This window comes from Protomyctophum parallelum, assembly GCF_964188405.1.
Source record: "Protomyctophum parallelum genome assembly, chromosome: 4".
In the NCBI taxonomy this organism is placed as follows: domain Eukaryota; kingdom Metazoa; phylum Chordata; class Actinopteri; order Myctophiformes; family Myctophidae; genus Protomyctophum; species Protomyctophum parallelum.
The window spans coordinates 13,659,246-13,676,757 of record NC_139700.1 but is presented as its reverse complement, the minus strand read 5'-3'; the positions used below and the strand labels follow the sequence as shown (position 1 = coordinate 13,676,757).

Sequence of the window (17,512 nt, the reverse complement as noted above, 5' to 3'; positions counted from 1 at the left end):
CTTGAAGATCGGCTATTTACAGAAAGTGTAAAATCAGTAATTACGACGGCATTAAGGCCCGCCAGAATACATTTTAGTCGACTAAATCAATTGTAGTTAGTCGACTAAAATCTGATATTTAGTCGACTAAAACTAGACTAACTAACTAGTCACCTGGAACTAACATTCCAGGTGACTAAAATGTGACGAAAACTAAATGAAAACTATTCAAAAGACTATGTAATAATAAATAATAATAAATAAACAATAAAAATGTACTATCAAAATCAACACTGCTTGAAACAGCATTATTAAATCAATGCCAAGAAAACAACACAACACACAGTCATTGGTGGTGTAGAGACTAGAAACTTGGTGCTTTTGACTCATGGGCTTGGAGATCTGTGTTCCAGAACCTCTGGTGGAGACCAACGGTATACTGTGTTAAAAAGAGAATATAAGGCTGGTGGAGTCCCTGCTGTAATAATAATGATCCGACAAGACTGCTGCTCTCCCAAGTCCCGTTTGGGAGAGCAGAAAATGACCAGGAAATGGTTCGTACATGGTGGGGATACAGTTATGGTTTTAGTTAGGAGGGGCGTGGTCTGGGTTTAATGCAAGGTGTGTGTGGATGGGGGGTGTTGGGGGGGGGGGGGGGGGTTGATGACACAGCCCTGAGTGCAGGACAAGAGTGCATGCTTTATAAAAAACTATCATGCTCCATTTAGAAATAACAACAACAACAACACACTGCACACGCCATTAGGAAGGATGATGAGGCTTCCGGTGGAAATGACCTCTTCTTTACAAGCTCAACCACCAGTCACCAAAAAACATTTTTAGATTCTGACAGCTTCCCATTCCCATCGAGCCGGCACAAAAATGCCAGAAAGAAATGCTCATTTCAGTCCTCAAGTTTGTAAACATTTAGAGAGAGAGAGAGAGAGAGAGAGAGTGTGACCTGGGGCAGAGAAGAAGACTGAAGTAGAAACGACTGATGTACAGTCTCTCAAGTAAGGTTTTTTACATTGCTTCTAACCACGGGTCCATTTGGTTGAACTTGGACCGCTGGCTGACCTTTGAGAGGACGTCCCGGTCCCACCTCCATAAACCAGCCAAGCAGCCACTTCAGTCAAGAGTGTCCACTTCATTACGTAACCCACACCTTCGACGACGAGGTGGAACGTGGAGAGAGAGAGAGCGAGTCAAAGGTTCTGCTCCTCCCAGATCCACTAGGCAAAGAGAAGGAAGAAGTAGCAGAGCAGAGTACGGCCACACGGGGAGGACAGGACGTGTTGGCGTTCAGATACGGCTTACCCGTCTGGTGAGGAGGGGGTGCACGGCGGGGGTGTAGGCGGTGTAGGGAGGTGGCAACAGGCCTGGTTTGATCCCCCTGGTCCTCATGTAGGACAGGAACTGGTCAGGGATCTCGGCCAGGACCTCCTTGGCCAGACGGGCCATGCTCAGGATGTGATTACCCCGCCGGTCGACGTAATCCCTGAACGGTACGAACTGGGGGGGTGGGGGGGAGGAGAGGAGTTACATTACACAGTTTACAACAGGGTCCACCATTTTCAATTCATCAGAACATTTAGAGACATACAAATATACACTTCTATAAAAAACAAGAAATCATCAGATAAAGAAATAGGTAAAAATGGGAAAAACATGTACACTATGGGGAGAAAGGGGTGGGGGACTCAGACTTTATTTACGGGGGCAAGTTTCGATTTGCAGCCGTCCGTAGTTTGAGAGCGGTTTTGAAGGAGTCAAGGGATTCACATGTCTAAATGGCTGTTGGTAGGGCGTTCCACATTTTAGTGGCATAGGAAGCTAAATTAATTGAATCCCTTGTTTGGGCCGAATCTGGGTTGCACGTGGTTTGCTGAACTCCCTCTGGATTGGAGAACAGGAAAGGAGTTGCGGGAAAGAGAATGCGGAGATAGAAAGAAGACAGCAGGGACAAACAGGGAAAAGATAATAAGGGAGAGAGAAAGGGGCAGAAAATGTAATGAACACTCAGGGTTTTAACAGTGCAACAGACGGTACGTAGTCCTTGAATGTGACCTTTTCTCCTCATTAATCACACTGCTGTGTTCTCTGCAGACGTAGCATTCTGCTGACTGAGCAACCACACTGTCATCAGCCCAACTGTGCCACTGTGCCTTGTACCCAGTGGTGGAAAAAGTACTCAATTGTTTTACTTAACCCATTCTGACCTGAGATCAGATTCATACAAGGTTTCCGCCGGACACACACTGGTCTGATGAACCCATTCTGACCTGAGATCAGATTCTAAAAATGTCAGTCGCTCTTCGATTTTTCAAAAAAATAGCAGACCTACAAGCTCGTATCGCGCCACTCGGTGGCGCGATATGAGCTTGTAGATCTGCTATTTTTCAATAGCTAAAGCACGGCATGATGCCGACACCAAAATGGGTGCCCGGTCAGAATGGGTTAAGGAAAAGTATCAATACTGTAATTTAGAAATACTCAAAAAAAAGTCCACAATTCCAAATGTACTCATTATGCAGAATGTCTCATTTCAAGTTTTCAAATGTATAAAATCTTTTTGAAAATATGTGTCGCATCGTGACGCATTGTGAGCTTGTAGATCAGCTATTTTCAAATGGCAGAAATGTATATAGGCAGGGCTGCACACAACTCTTTTGGACTAGTACTCAGAGGAGCCCCTGGAGGAGTTTCTTGGTGCTCCTAAAATGCGGCGACCCGTCTCGCCGGATGGATAAAAGAGGGATGAAATGTGCCCTTCTGGGCACAGGTCTCCACCAGGATAGGAATGTAGGACATTGCAGCTTGCCTTCATTTGGTGGTTGGATAAAAGGGCAACAAAAGTAAATCAGGATGGAGTCTGAGAAATCTGAAAGACCGGTTTCGTTGAATGGCTCTAGAGAGACTGTGTACCAATTTGCGTGATGTTTGGACAAAATCTGTAGTTCAGTCAGACAACTCAAGGAGGATGTAATATATATATATTTATTGAATATAAGATAATCAATGCAATATATTTATTATGGTTTGGCGATGTATTGGATCTGCTTTTTAGGTACTCAGGTCAAGCGCATCAGTCCCAACCATAGGGACTCTGAATCCCCCGTACCTAAACAGTAGATCCAAAACGACAGGTGGTAGCTGGGGTGGAGGTGGGTGAGCACTTGTATACAGCAGCACGGGTATACAGTATAGCAGCAGCAGAATTGAGCGCAGGTTGTATGACAGCAGCACGCTGATACAGCAGCAGTAAGCAAGCAGAATTGAGCGCCGGTTGTATGACAGCAGCACGCTGATACAGCAGCAGTAAGCAAGCAAGAAGGCAGAGGAATGCAAACCTCTGGTTCAAGTAGCCGGTATGAGATGGGGTGAGTGTGTGATTGGCTGAGTGAATCATGTGGATGAGAGCGTGATGCTGCGGTGGCCCAATTAACAGCCGGCGCGCTGACTGAGGTTCCCTGACTGAACTTGCTCTGCGCATGTCTACGACAGGCGCAAATGCTCATGTGTACTGTGCAAAAACCAATCTACTAGCTCACAACGTGTTGCGACACGTTGTGAGCTAGTAGATTGGTTATTTAAATACAAAATAATAAAAAATCTAAATATTGCTTTGATGCTCATATTATCCTTAGGAAGTATTAAGTTGTTTTTATTATAAAATACATTAGTACCCGTAAAAAGTCGGTGGCCGGTGCCTAGGCTGTGAGAGACGCTAATATGGTTTCTGCCTCGGATTCGGGTTCTGAGACGGCATCGCACACGAGCAACCATGCTGCTCCAGTAGCCGGAAAACAAACACAAGCACAGCTGCAAATGGGAAGAGTGCAAAGCATCCAAAGCATGCCCTTTTACACCGGGGACTACAGTAGTTTGCTATCTGAAACGGAGAAGACAAAACTATTTGTGTCAGGTTTTCCTGTCAACCGCCCTCCGCCTCCTCCCAGGCTCCCAGCAGAAAGCAGCATGGAATCCTCCCCCTTTTGAGTAAGGACGTGATTGGCCACAATGGCCAATGCACTTGTGCAAGACGTGCTGTGATTGGCCAGTAGCCACTTTGAGTGGCATTCGGTGGAAAATGCTCTCGCCACAGAATTTACTAGTATTCTGGCCATAATAATCATTCTAGGCGGCCCCGGCTGTTGGTACGCAGAAGCGCTTCCCGGCGCTTGATTGACTTCTTAAATGCAAGTCCAAACTAGCCAAGTGCAAGCGCTTCGACAGTGATCACCAAACCAAACTGCACAACCTAAAAGCCCAGTGTAACAAGCTAAGAAACGGTGTAATTGCCATGACCAAATCAGCCAAATGTAACTTTATCAATGATAAAGCCGAGGAAATCAAAAACAATCCTCGGGAGCTATGGAAGTTACTAAACAACCAACTAGGCTGTGGTCGGAAACTAAAAACCAGGTTTACTAACATAAACATCAAATCGAATAACACCCTCATCACTGACAAACTCGATGTAGCCAACCACTTGAACATCTTCTTTACAAACATTGCAACAAAGCTGGTTAGCAAACTGCCCTCCCACTCTGGGTGTTTTGGTGTAGAGCACATCAAAGCCTTCTACAAAAACCTTGGTGTTTGTAAAGATGATTTTAAAATGGCAATGGTAACAACCGAGGAGGTACTTAAAAAACTGAGTGCCCTCCAACCCCACAAGGCCACTGGCCATGACAATATCCCCTCCAAATTTCTCAGAGACTCAGCCTTTTCCATAGCTCCAGTCATCACCCACATAGTTAACCTCTCCATCAAACAGGGACAGGTCCCCCAAGATTTTAAACTGGCCAAAGTAACCCCCTTGTACAAAAAAGGGAGTAAATTAGAACCCGGCAACTACCGCCCTATTTCTATTCTAAGCTCCATCTCGAAAGTGATGGAAAAAATAGTCTATGAACAGGTTGAAAAGTATCTTGCCACAAATAAATTGCTGTACGAGTTCCAATCTGGTTTCAGAACATCCCACTCCACTGACACATGCCTCCTCTATTTGAGCGATCACATCAAACACGAGGTGGATGCTGGAAAATACTGCGGCATGGTCATGCTGGACCTCCAAAAGGCTTTTGACACCGTGAACCACTCCATACTGGTTAACAAGCTTAAAGCTATTGGTTTTGATAGCACATCAGTGAGCTGGATGCAATCCTACCTGGAGGGGAGAGAACAGATGGTGGAGGTGAACGGAACACTGTCCCCTCCCCTCCCAGTGAGCTGTGGTGTCCCACAAGGAAGCATACTAGGGCCTTTACTGTTCCTAATTTATGTTAACGACATGACTTCAGCTTGTGACTGCAACTTGTTCCTGTTCGCAGATGACTCAGCACTGCTGGTCTCGGACAGGAACAAACTGCAGGTTGAAAAGACCCTCAGCTCTGAACTCGGTAGAATCTGCACCTGGCTCGCTGATAACAAACTATCCTTACACCTGGGAAAAACTGAATCCATCCTCTTCGGATCAAATAGTAAACTCAGCAAGGCAGATGGCTTCTTGGTTAGAGTGGGTGACAATATTATCACACGAAAAGATCAAATTACCTACCTAGGTTCCATCCTGGAGGCTAATCTTTCCGGTGATAAAATGGCCACCAACGTAATCAAAAAAGTCAATCAAAGAACAAGATTCCTTTACAGGATCTCCTCACTGGTCAGCAAAAACACCTTGAAGACCTTAACAGGAGCCCTCGTACAAGGTTTCTTTGACTATGCATCCACCTCTTGGTACCACAGCACCTCAAAGGCCCTTAAAACAAGGCTCCAGACCTCCCAAAACAAACTGGTCAGGCTCCTACTTGGCCTCACCCCCCGAACCCACCTCACCCCTGCCCACTTTGACAGGCTGGGATGGCTTAGGGTCGTCGACAGAGTACAGCATCTTGCAATGGGTCTGGTCCACAAGATTCGATACACCACCAAGATACCCATGTACCTGTCTAAATACTTCCTTAATGTAAACGAAGTCCACACCCACAACACCAGAGGGAGTGCAACAAACCATGTACAACCCAGATTCGGCACAAACAAGGGACTAAATTCTTTTCGCTCCTATGCCACCAAAATGTGGAACGCCCTACCAACAGTCATTAAGACATGTGAATCCCTTGACTCCTTCAAAACCGCTCTCAAAGGGCACCTACGGATGGCTGCAATTCGAAACTGGCCTCTGTAAAATCTGAATCCCCCCCACCCCATTTCCCTCACTGTATATTGTATATTTTCCCAGTGCTTGTATATTTTCCCTTTTTTGCTTCCCATATGATGAATTCCTGTTCTGTTCTTTAGCTACATAGAAATGTCTATTTGTATGTCTCTAAATGGTTGTATGTCTTTAAATGTTTTGATGAATTGAACAATGTGGACCCTGTTGTAAACAAGTGTAATGCTTAATTGGGTCGTCCACTCACAGTTGACAGTCTTTGTATTGAGTTTGTGCTTAAAATGTACTGTAAATTCTACAAACTGTTAATAAATATTTCAATCAATCAATCAAAAAAGCGCATTTAGAATTTTGACGACGCATGCGCGGTGGCGCACCACTTATGTGCAGCCCTGTATATAGGGCTGAAGTGGCTAATGTATGTTTTGTAATAATAATCAAAGTAACTAGTAACTAAAGTTTTCAAATAATTGTAGTACAAGTACAAGTATTGGAAATTGGAAATGCTCATTTTCAACACAGAATGGGGGGACTTTTTCCACACAACAGCTCTAAGGTATATTAATGTCATAGTAAATGTTGAAAATTAGTGGTATTCCCCTTTAAGCACATACTTAAGTAAATGTACTTGGTTATTTTCCACCACTGCTTTTTACCCTCTCCACGTATATCTTCCCTGGGCCTATTTACCTGAACGATGTCCCGCTCTGCATATCGCCCCTGGGCCTATTTACCTGAACGATGTCCCGCTCTGCATATCGCCCCTGGGCCTATTTACCTGAACGATGTCCCGCTCTGCATATCGCCCCTGGGCCTATTTACCTGAACGATGTCCCGCTCTGCGTATCGCCCCTGGGCCTATTTACCTGAACGATGTCCCGCTCCGCGTATCGCCCCTGGGCCTATTTACCTGAACGATGTCCCGCTCCGCGTATCGCCCCTGGGCCTATTTACCTGAACGATGTCCCGCTCTGCATATCGCCCCTGGGCCTATTTACCTGAACGATGTCCCGCTCTGCATATCGCCCCTGGGCCTATTTACCTGAACGATGTCCCGCTCTGCATATCGCCCCTGGGCCTATTTACCTGAACGATGTCCCGCTCTGCATATCGCCCCTGGGACGAGATCCTCTCCTCGTCGCCGTCCAGCTCAATCATCTCTGAGGGAGAGAGACAGAAAGAGTCATGGGTCATATAGAGCACACACTCACAGCAGTGTTGAGTACGTCGACTAATACTAATACTATGACGATTTTTTTCGTCGACTACCTTTTTTCACGGACGAAAACTAAATGGAAACTAAAGGCAAGCTGATGATGACTAAAACTAAGACTAAATATACGGACAATTTTGTCAACAAATAAAAACTAGACTAAAATATTAGGGAGGGACTAGTGGACTAGTGGACAAGAGATAATTTTAAGCTAATTTAAGATCATTATCAAGCTCACAACGCGTTGACAAAATCAACTGTAGATTTAGTCGACTAAAATCTTATGATATTTAGTTGACTAAAACATTCCAGGTGACTAAAATGTGACTAAAACTATTCAAAAGACTGACTAAAACTAAAATCAAAATTTGCTGTCAAAATCAACACTGCCCACACACACGCACGCACGCACGCACGCACGCACGCACACACACACACACACACACACACACACAAACACACAAACACACACACACAACAACTCTGTCACTGCGTAAACATGACACAAGGTTAACAGGCCATATGATTAAAGCTTAGAATCGCTGAAGCTTGCATGCTATTTGAAGGGGGTGGTAGAGAGAGAGAGAGAGAGAGAGAGAGAGAGAGAGGGAGCGTCGAGTGAGCATTACATTTCCACATTTCTGTGCAATGTTGTCAAAGCCATTGATGTGAACGAACACGCAGGATGTCGCCAAGCGTGAAGAAGGGTTGTAAGCCGGCATGCTATTGGACAGGCAAGGCAAGCTGGGTTGTAAACCGGCATGCTATTGGACAGGCAGGCAGGCAAGCGAGCAGTGATGGGCAGAGGGAAAACACGCTAGAGTGTGTGTAGTGTATGCTAGTGGGGTGTATGTGCGGAACGGCAGCATGCAAGCGTGCACATTGGTCCTGTAGGCATGCATGATGAACACTGCATGGGGCCTGCCTTTAACAGGCTAATTACTTAAAGAGTGTGGTCTTCGTCCCCATAACAGAATGGATTCACAATTGGAGAATTGTTCCTATTCAGTCAACACATTCAAGGGCAGGCGTGGGAGGTCACAACAATGGAAGGAAGCATAATGGAAGAGGGGTCAAGGAAAGAAGGATAGAAGAAGAACCTAGCCATGTGTGAGAAGAGATAGCAGACTCAGAGAGGGAAGTTGTGGGATTACCAGATGCAAATACATGTACTGTTTGCACACAAACACATGCTCGCACTTGTGTGCACACATGTGCACGTATGTACATAAACCCACACAAACACACGTGCTCATGCCCAAACATATTTATAAATGGAGGCGGATGCATATTTGCGCACGCACGCGCACGCACGCGCGCGCACACACACACACACACACACACACACACACACACACACACACACACACACACACACACACACACACACACACACACACACACACACACACACACACACACACACACACACACACACACACACACACACACACACACACACACACACACACACACACAAGCACACAAGCACACGCATGCTGTGCATGCAGCACACACTTCACATACCATCAAATTCTGCTGGTCCAACCCCAACAATTATAATCGACATAGGCAGGGAGGCAGCCTTTAAAAGAGAGGGGAAAGAATGAATGCCATGGAAGATCCACTGGGGAGGCATGAGGCCTATACTCACTGTCCTCCTTATCTAACCTACGGCAGGAGGACGTACAGTACAGAGAGCTAACCCAACACGTTACCACAACTTAACGCATTTAGGACGGGAACGCATCTGTGTCACTACATAGCGTTTAGCCACTTTAACCATCATTTAAAACTTTAGCTGTTGAAAAATATCAGATCTACAAGTTGATAGTGCGGCACCGAGTGCCGCGCTACAAGCTTGTAGATCTGCTATTTTTTTAAAGAACGTGAAAATGTGGCACAAATCTTTGAATATATGCTTTCACAGCAAACGTTTTTGACTCAAATCTTTGCTTCTGGGGAACAAAATGCCTCAAATCATACAATTGCCATCCAAGGCGTAAGAAGAAATGGCACCTTTTTCACATTGGCCTATTATAGCGCCACCAGGAGGCCACAACCTGACCTGCCCTGGTGGAGACCTGTGCCCGAGGGGCACTTTATCTAGTTCTAACTAGTTCTGGAAGCAGCCCCACACTTCTACAGTACAGTAACAGTGTCTGCATAGCAGCCCCGTGTTTAAATCTACCCATAGTTGTTGTTGCCGGTTTTATAATAAATGATTCAAATTTCCCTCGTGCCCTGAGCTGCGGCCTTCTTCCACTGCCTTGTAATATAATTTTTATTAGATCCACAGCCGAGAGGGGACAGAAATACGACAGTAGGTGGTGGAAGGGAAATAAATGACTTTTCGTTTTACATTTCATAAACTGTGTCATTAGGCACAAAGTGAAGAGATGCGAAGGGTGAGTCTCCTCGGGCTATAGTACACGATCACTTTTTACATTTAAAATGATTGGACAGTATTTCAGATGAAATGGGGGAGGGGGGGTTGGTGTGTTGGCCATGTTGGTGATTTCACGCTAGTCCAACTCACAGCGGCATCCACACATAAATATCATTAGATGCAATAGCTTTGATCACTCCAATTAAAACAGAGAGTCATTAAGGCGTTAAGTCGTCAGCATAAGTGGCAGATATAGATAGAGAGAGAGAGAGAGAGAGAGAGAGAGAGAGAGAGAGAGAGAGAGAGAGAGCGAGAGAGAGAGAATTGGAAGAAAGTGAAAGCAAATGTAACAAGCATTTCCTACGTTGACGATGGACTCCTTGGTCTGTGCCATGTCTGTGATGACGCCGTCTGAGATGATGAGGAGGATGAAGTATTGGGAGCCGTCCGTCACTGATGACGCATACCTGACATGGACAATATGGTGAGAGGTTAAGGTTGAAAGGTCAAGGGCTGACCCAGTATACCTGGGAAGCATCAAAGTGTCATTTTAGATTTTTAGCAGCACATTAGTTCTCAAAATGTACTTTGGCTATTCAAAGATCACACCCGTGTGAAGTGAGGGGTGCTCTTATCATCATCATCATCAGCCATTCGATTTTTGTTAAAAGTTCATAGGCTTGGCTGCCATTATGTAATTTCAAAAGCCAGGCAACTATATATTTCTATGGTTCAAATCTACTGTACATGTAGAAATATCAAAGGTATGCTAATATATTATTTAGATACATGTGATAGAAGTAGACAAAATATGTTATATATTTTAAATTAATTTCACAGGTGTCAGAATACAAAGACTGGACATCTACTGATGCACAAACTTGGACACATCATCAGTGTTGTAATCTGGAATCATGTTGCAACAGACAACCTCCTCCAGGCAACCTGACCTGTGTCCTAGTGGCATGCTACAGCCCCCACTTCAATCAATCAATCAATCAATCTTTATTTGTCACATACATATTAAAAAAGTAGTATCTTTAAAATGCAGTGAAATGTATGTAGGTCAGCCCCACAGAACAGTGAACAGTAAAACAGGACAAGAGGACTAAAACTAAAACTAAAAACCATTTAAAACACTTCCAACCCTAAAAAAGCAGACTATAATAAAATGTAGTTAGACTACAATAATAAATAATGTCCATAGAGGTATTATGTCATGTCCATGTGAAGGGAGAGGGGGGGGGGGGGTTGTATGTGCGAACGTGCACTCAAACTACCCGTCTCCCAAGGTCCATGTCATCATTTAAAATCCTAATGGCCTGGGGGAAGAAACTTTTCCTCAGTCTTTCCAGGACAGCCTTGTGTATCCTGTATCTTCCCCCGGACTTCAGCAGCTCAAACAGACCATGAGCCGGGTGGGTACTGTCCTCCATGATCCGCTTGGTCTTTGTTCTGCAGCGCTTGGTATAGATCTCCTGGAGGGCTGGGAAGCTGCCTCCTGTGATCCTCCCCGCCATCCTGACGACCCTCTGCAGGGCTTGCTGGTCTCGCACCGTACAGTTCCCATACCACGCTGTGATGTTTCCTGACAGGACGCTCTCTATGGTGCAGGTGTAGAAGTTGTGTAGTGCAAGAGGAGACACTCCAAAAGATCTCAGGCGTCTGAGATGGTACAGCCTCTGCCGTGACTTCTTCACCACAGCGTTCGTCTGGGTTGACCATGACAGGTCTTCAGTCAGGTGTACACCTAGATATTTAAAACAGGTTACCCTTTCCACCGTGGTCCCACTGATGTTAAGGGGGGCGTAGTTCTTGTTGCCCTTTAACCTGAAGTCCACTATCATCTCCTTTGTTTTGCTGGTGTTCAGGAGGAGACTGTTATCCTGACACCAGTGAGTCAGTCTCTCCACCTCCTCCAGGTAGGGGGACTCATTCCCCTCAGAAATCAGGCCAATCACAGCCGTGTCATCTGCAAACTTCACAATCGAATTTGATTCCTGGGTGGCTACACAGTCATGTGTGTACAGAGAGTACAGTAGTGGACTCAGTACGCAGCCTTGTGGTGCACCTGTGTTGAGGGTCATGGTTGATGAGATGTGTCTTCCGGCTTTCACCGGCTTTTATCCTTCTTCTTCTTGTTGTCCAGGTGGACACTTGTCTCTGTCCTGTGTCCTAGTGGCATGCTACAGCCCCCACTGTCTCTGTCCTGTGTCCAAGTGGCATGCTACAGCCCCCACTGTCTCTGTCCTGTGTCCTAGTGGCATGCTACAGCCCCCACTGTCTCTGTCCTGTGTCCTAGTGGCATGCTACAGCCCCCACTGTCTCTGTCCTGTGTCCTAGTGGCATGCTACAGCCCCCACTGTCTCTGTCCTGTGTCCTAGTGGCATGCTACAGCCCCCACTGTCTCTGTCCTGTGTCCTAGTGGCATGCTACAGCCCCCACTGTCTCTGTCCTGTGTCCTAGTGGCATGCTACATGGCCCCCACTGTCTCTGTCCTGTGTCCTAGTGGCATGCTACAGCCCCCACTGTCTCTGTCCTATGTCCTAGTGGCATGCTACAGCCCCCCACTGTCTCTGTCCTGTGTCCTAGTGGCATGCTACAGCCCCCCACTGTCTCTGTCCTGTGTCCTAGTGGCATGCTACAGCCCCCACTGTCTCTGTCCTGTGTCCTAGTGGCATGCTACAGCCCCCACTGTCTCTGTCCTGTGTCCTAGTGGCATGCTACAGCCCCCACTGTCTCTGTCCTGTGTCCTAGTGGCATGCTACAGCCCCCACTGTCTCTGTCCTGTGTCCTAGTGGCATGCTACAGCCCCCACTGTCTCTGTCCTGTGTCCTAGTGGCATGCTACAGCCCCCACTGTCTCTGTCCTGTGTCCTAGTGGCATGCTACATGGCCCCCACTGTCTCTGTCCTGTGTCCTAGTGGCATGCTACAGCCCCCACTGTCTCTGTCCTATGTCCTAGTGGCATGCTACAGCCCCCCACTGTCTCTGTCCTGTGTCCTAGTGGCATGCTACAGCCCCCCACTGTCTCTGTCCTGTGTCCTAGTGGCATGCTACAGCCCCCACTGTCTCTGTCCTATGTCCTAGTGGCATGCTACAGCCCCCCACTGTCTCTGTCCTGTGTCCTAGTGGCATGCTACAGCCCCCACTGTCTCTGTCCTATGTCCTAGTGGCATGCTACAGCCCCCCACTGTCTCTGTCCTGTGTCCTAGTGGCATGCTACAGCCCCCACTGTCTCTGTCCTATGTCCTAGTGGCATGCTACAGCCCCCCACTGTCTCTGTCCTGTGTCCTAGTGGCATGCTACAGCCCCCACTGTCTCTGTCCTATGTCCTAGTGGCATGCTACAGCCCCCACTGTCTCTGTCCTGTGTCCTAGTGGCATGCTACAGCCCCCCACTGTCTCTGTCCTGTGTCCTAGTGGCATGCTACATGGCCCCCACTTGTCTCTGTCCTGTGTCCTAGTGGCATGCTACATGGCCCCCACTTGTCTCTGTCCTGTGTCCTAGTGGCATGCTACAGCCCCCACTGTCTCTGTCCTGTGTCCAAGTGGCATGCTACAGCCCCCACTGTCTCTGTCCTGTGTCCTAGTGGCATGCTACAGCCCCCCACTGTCTCTGTCCTGTGTCCTAGTGGCATGCTACATGGCCCCCACTTGTCTCTGTCCTGTGTCCTAGTGGCATGCTACATGGCCCCCACTTGTCTCTGTCCTGTGTCCTAGTGGCATGCTGCAGCCCCCACTGTCTCTGTCCTGTGTCCTAGTGGCATGCTACAGCCCCCACTGTCTCTGTCCTGTGTCCTAGTGGCATGCTACAGCCCCCACTGTCTCTGTCCTGTGTCCTAGTGGCATGCTACATGGCCCCCACTTGTCTCTGTCCTGTGTCCTAGTGGCATGCTACAGCCCCCCACTGTCTCTGTCCTGTGTCCTAGTGGCATGCTACAGCCCCCCACTGTCTCTGTCCTGTGTCCTAGTGGCATGCTACAGCCCCCACTGTCTCTGTCCTGTGTCCTAGTGGCATGCTACAGCCCCCACTGTCTCTGTCCTGTGTCCTAGTGGCATGCTACAGCCCCCACTGTCTCTGTCCTGTGTCCTAGTGGCATGCTACAGCCCCCACTGTCTCTGTCCTGTGTCCTAGTGGCATGCTACATGGCCCCCACTGTCTCTGTCCTGTGTCCTAGTGGCATGCTACAGCCCCCACTGTCTCTGTCCTATGTCCTAGTGGCATGCTACAGCCCCCCACTGTCTCTGTCCTGTGTCCTAGTGGCATGCTACAGCCCCCCACTGTCTCTGTCCTGTGTCCTAGTGGCATGCTACAGCCCCCACTGTCTCTGTCCTGTGTCCTAGTGGCATGCTACAGCCCCCACTGTCTCTGTCCTGTGTCCTAGTGGCATGCTACAGCCCCCACTGTCTCTGTCCTGTGTCCTAGTGGCATGCTACAGCCCCCACTGTCTCTGTCCTGTGTCCTAGTGGCATGCTACAGCCCCCACTGTCTCTGTCCTGTGTCCTAGTGGCATGCTACAGCCCCCACTGTCTCTGTCCTGTGTCCTAGTGGCATGCTACATGGCCCCCACTGTCTCTGTCCTGTGTCCTAGTGGCATGCTACAGCCCCCACTGTCTCTGTCCTATGTCCTAGTGGCATGCTACAGCCCCCCACTGTCTCTGTCCTGTGTCCTAGTGGCATGCTACAGCCCCCCACTGTCTCTGTCCTGTGTCCTAGTGGCATGCTACAGCCCCCACTGTCTCTGTCCTATGTCCTAGTGGCATGCTACAGCCCCCCACTGTCTCTGTCCTGTGTCCTAGTGGCATGCTACAGCCCCCACTGTCTCTGTCCTATGTCCTAGTGGCATGCTACAGCCCCCCACTGTCTCTGTCCTGTGTCCTAGTGGCATGCTACAGCCCCCACTGTCTCTGTCCTATGTCCTAGTGGCATGCTACAGCCCCCCACTGTCTCTGTCCTGTGTCCTAGTGGCATGCTACAGCCCCCACTGTCTCTGTCCTATGTCCTAGTGGCATGCTACAGCCCCCACTGTCTCTGTCCTGTGTCCTAGTGGCATGCTACAGCCCCCCACTGTCTCTGTCCTGTGTCCTAGTGGCATGCTACATGGCCCCCACTTGTCTCTGTCCTGTGTCCTAGTGGCATGCTACATGGCCCCCACTTGTCTCTGTCCTGTGTCCTAGTGGCATGCTACAGCCCCCACTGTCTCTGTCCTGTGTCCAAGTGGCATGCTACAGCCCCCACTGTCTCTGTCCTGTGTCCTAGTGGCATGCTACAGCCCCCCACTGTCTCTGTCCTGTGTCCTAGTGGCATGCTACATGGCCCCCACTTGTCTCTGTCCTGTGTCCTAGTGGCATGCTACATGGCCCCCACTTGTCTCTGTCCTGTGTCCTAGTGGCATGCTGCAGCCCCCACTGTCTCTGTCCTGTGTCCTAGTGGCATGCTACAGCCCCCACTGTCTCTGTCCTGTGTCCTAGTGGCATGCTACAGCCCCCACTGTCTCTGTCCTGTGTCCTAGTGGCATGCTACATGGCCCCCACTTGTCTCTGTCCTGTGTCCTAGTGGCATGCTACAGCCCCCACTGTCTCTGTCCTGTGTCCAAGTGGCATGCTACAGCCCCCACTGTCTCTGTCCTGTGTCCTAGTGGCATGCTACAGCCCCCACTGTCTCTGTCCTGTGTCCTAGTGGCATGCTACAGCCCCCACTGTCTCTGTCCTGTGTCCTAGTGGCATGCTACAGCCCCCACTGTCTCTGTCCTGTGTCCTAGTGGCATGCTACAGCCCCCACTGTCTCTGTCCTGTGTCCTAGTGGCATGCTACAGCCCCCACTGTCTCTGTCCTGTGTCCTAGTGGCATGCTACATGGCCCCCACTGTCTCTGTCCTGTGTCCTAGTGGCATGCTACAGCCCCCACTGTCTCTGTCCTATGTCCTAGTGGCATGCTACAGCCCCCCACTGTCTCTGTCCTGTGTCCTAGTGGCATGCTACAGCCCCCCACTGTCTCTGTCCTGTGTCCTAGTGGCATGCTACAGCCCCCCACTGTCTCTGTCCTATGTCCTAGTGGCATGCTACAGCCCCCCACTGTCTCTGTCCTGTGTCCTAGTGGCATGCTACAGCCCCCCACTGTCTCTGTCCTGTGTCCTAGTGGCATGCTACAGCCCCCACTGTCTCTGTCCTATGTCCTAGTGGCATGCTACAGCCCCCCACTGTCTCTGTCCTGTGTCCTAGTGGCATGCTACAGCCCCCACTGTCTCTGTCCTGTGTCCTAGTGGCATGCTACAGTCACCACTGTCTCTGTCCTGTGTCCTAGTGGCATGCTACAGCCCCCACTGTCTCTGTCCTGTGTCCTAGTGGCATGCTACAGCCCCCCACTGTCTCTGTCCTGTGTCCTAGTGGCATGCTACAGCCCCCACTGTCTCTGTCCTATGTCCTAGTGGCATGCTACAGCCCCCACTGTCTCTGTCCTGTGTCCTAGTGGCATGCTACAGCCCCCCACTGTCTCTGTCCTGTGTCCTAGTGGCATGCTACATGGCCCCCACTTGTCTCTGTCCTGTGTCCTAGTGGCATGCTACATGGCCCCCACTTGTCTCTGTCCTGTGTCCTAGTGGCATGCTACAGCCCCCCACTGTCTCTGTCCTGTGTCCTAGTGGCAGGTCATTTTCTGTGAGCAACTGAAGCATTACGGCCCGAGCTACTATAATGTGCTTAAATAATAACACTAAAGAAATTAGTGTACAATAATGGAGCTATTTTGGACAGCGTGGGTGGCAGTCAAGCAAGTGAGAAAGACAGAAAGGATTTGAAGTGTGATAAGGGGTGTCAGAAAGTGCTTGTTGTTAAGATTTTATGGAACGCAGCATTTATGAGGAAAAACGAAATTATGTTATAAAATAGGGAAAATAAAATTATAAATCAAGTAAAAACAAATACGCACTGCCTGAAAGAAGATGTTAATCAATTTAGTAAGTAAAATAAAATGTCTAGCATTGTGCCCATCCCCCAAAAAGGCCAAAGTGACATGCCTGAACGACTGGAGACCTGCCGCTCTCACACCGATAGTCAGCTTTGAGATGCTGGTGAGGGAACACATCTGCTCCACGCTATACCTGCCTCACGTCGACAAGAGCAAGGAGCTGATCGTGGCAGGAGGCAGCGGATAGATCATGCGGCCCTCCTCATCGAGGAGGAGCTCAAATGGGAGACACGCACACCACACACGTGACAAAAAAGGCCTAAAAGCGACTGTACTGGCTCCGCCACCTAAACAAGTTTGGAGTAGGACACATCTTCAGGCTGTACTACAATAGCTCAGTTAAAGGCGTTCTGACAGCATGCGTTATGGCATCAGTAGAGCACATCATGGCAGCTAGGCAAGCTCCCCGGACTCCAGGGACTGTACAAAAACTGATGTGTAGTCATCATCAAGGACAAGCACCTCCCAAGTCTCAAGCGGTTCAGCGCCTATACCTACAACGACCACGGCTGGGCAAGGGCCCCTACTGTAGTATCAAGAGCAGCACCACTGGATTCTGGAGCAGTTTTCACCCGGCTGCCGTCAGACTGCTGAACGAGATATAAGCCTTGTTCCGTAGCCTGATGACAGGCAGTGTGGGCTGGACTTAACTTTTTTTAGCTCTTCCTTGGACCTCTGTGGATAATACAGACATGTGACTTTTCTTTTCCTCGTGGACCTACGTACCTACGTACATTACACCAATGTCAGTCTGTTATGTGGATTATGCGTAGATAGGTACCATAG

At 48.7% G+C, this 17,512-nt stretch overlaps 1 protein-coding gene across 1 annotated transcript in view; it reads right to left on the bottom strand.

Annotated features, from left to right (window-relative positions):
- Positions 1-1,281: 1,281 nt before the first annotated feature.
- LOC310857041 (copine-8-like) overlaps positions 1,282-17,512 on the bottom strand; it is a gene marked incomplete at both ends in the record, with an annotated part of 115,656 nt that continues 99,425 nt past the window's right edge. Inside the window, 4 exons of the mRNA XM_083762637.1 lie at positions 1,282-1,491; positions 7,244-7,317; positions 8,898-8,955; positions 10,124-10,226. Coding sequence (XP_083618763.1) covers positions 1,282-1,491; positions 7,244-7,317; positions 8,898-8,955; positions 10,124-10,226 — 445 coding nt within the window. The remainder of the gene's footprint in view (positions 1,492-7,243; positions 7,318-8,897; positions 8,956-10,123; positions 10,227-17,512) is intronic.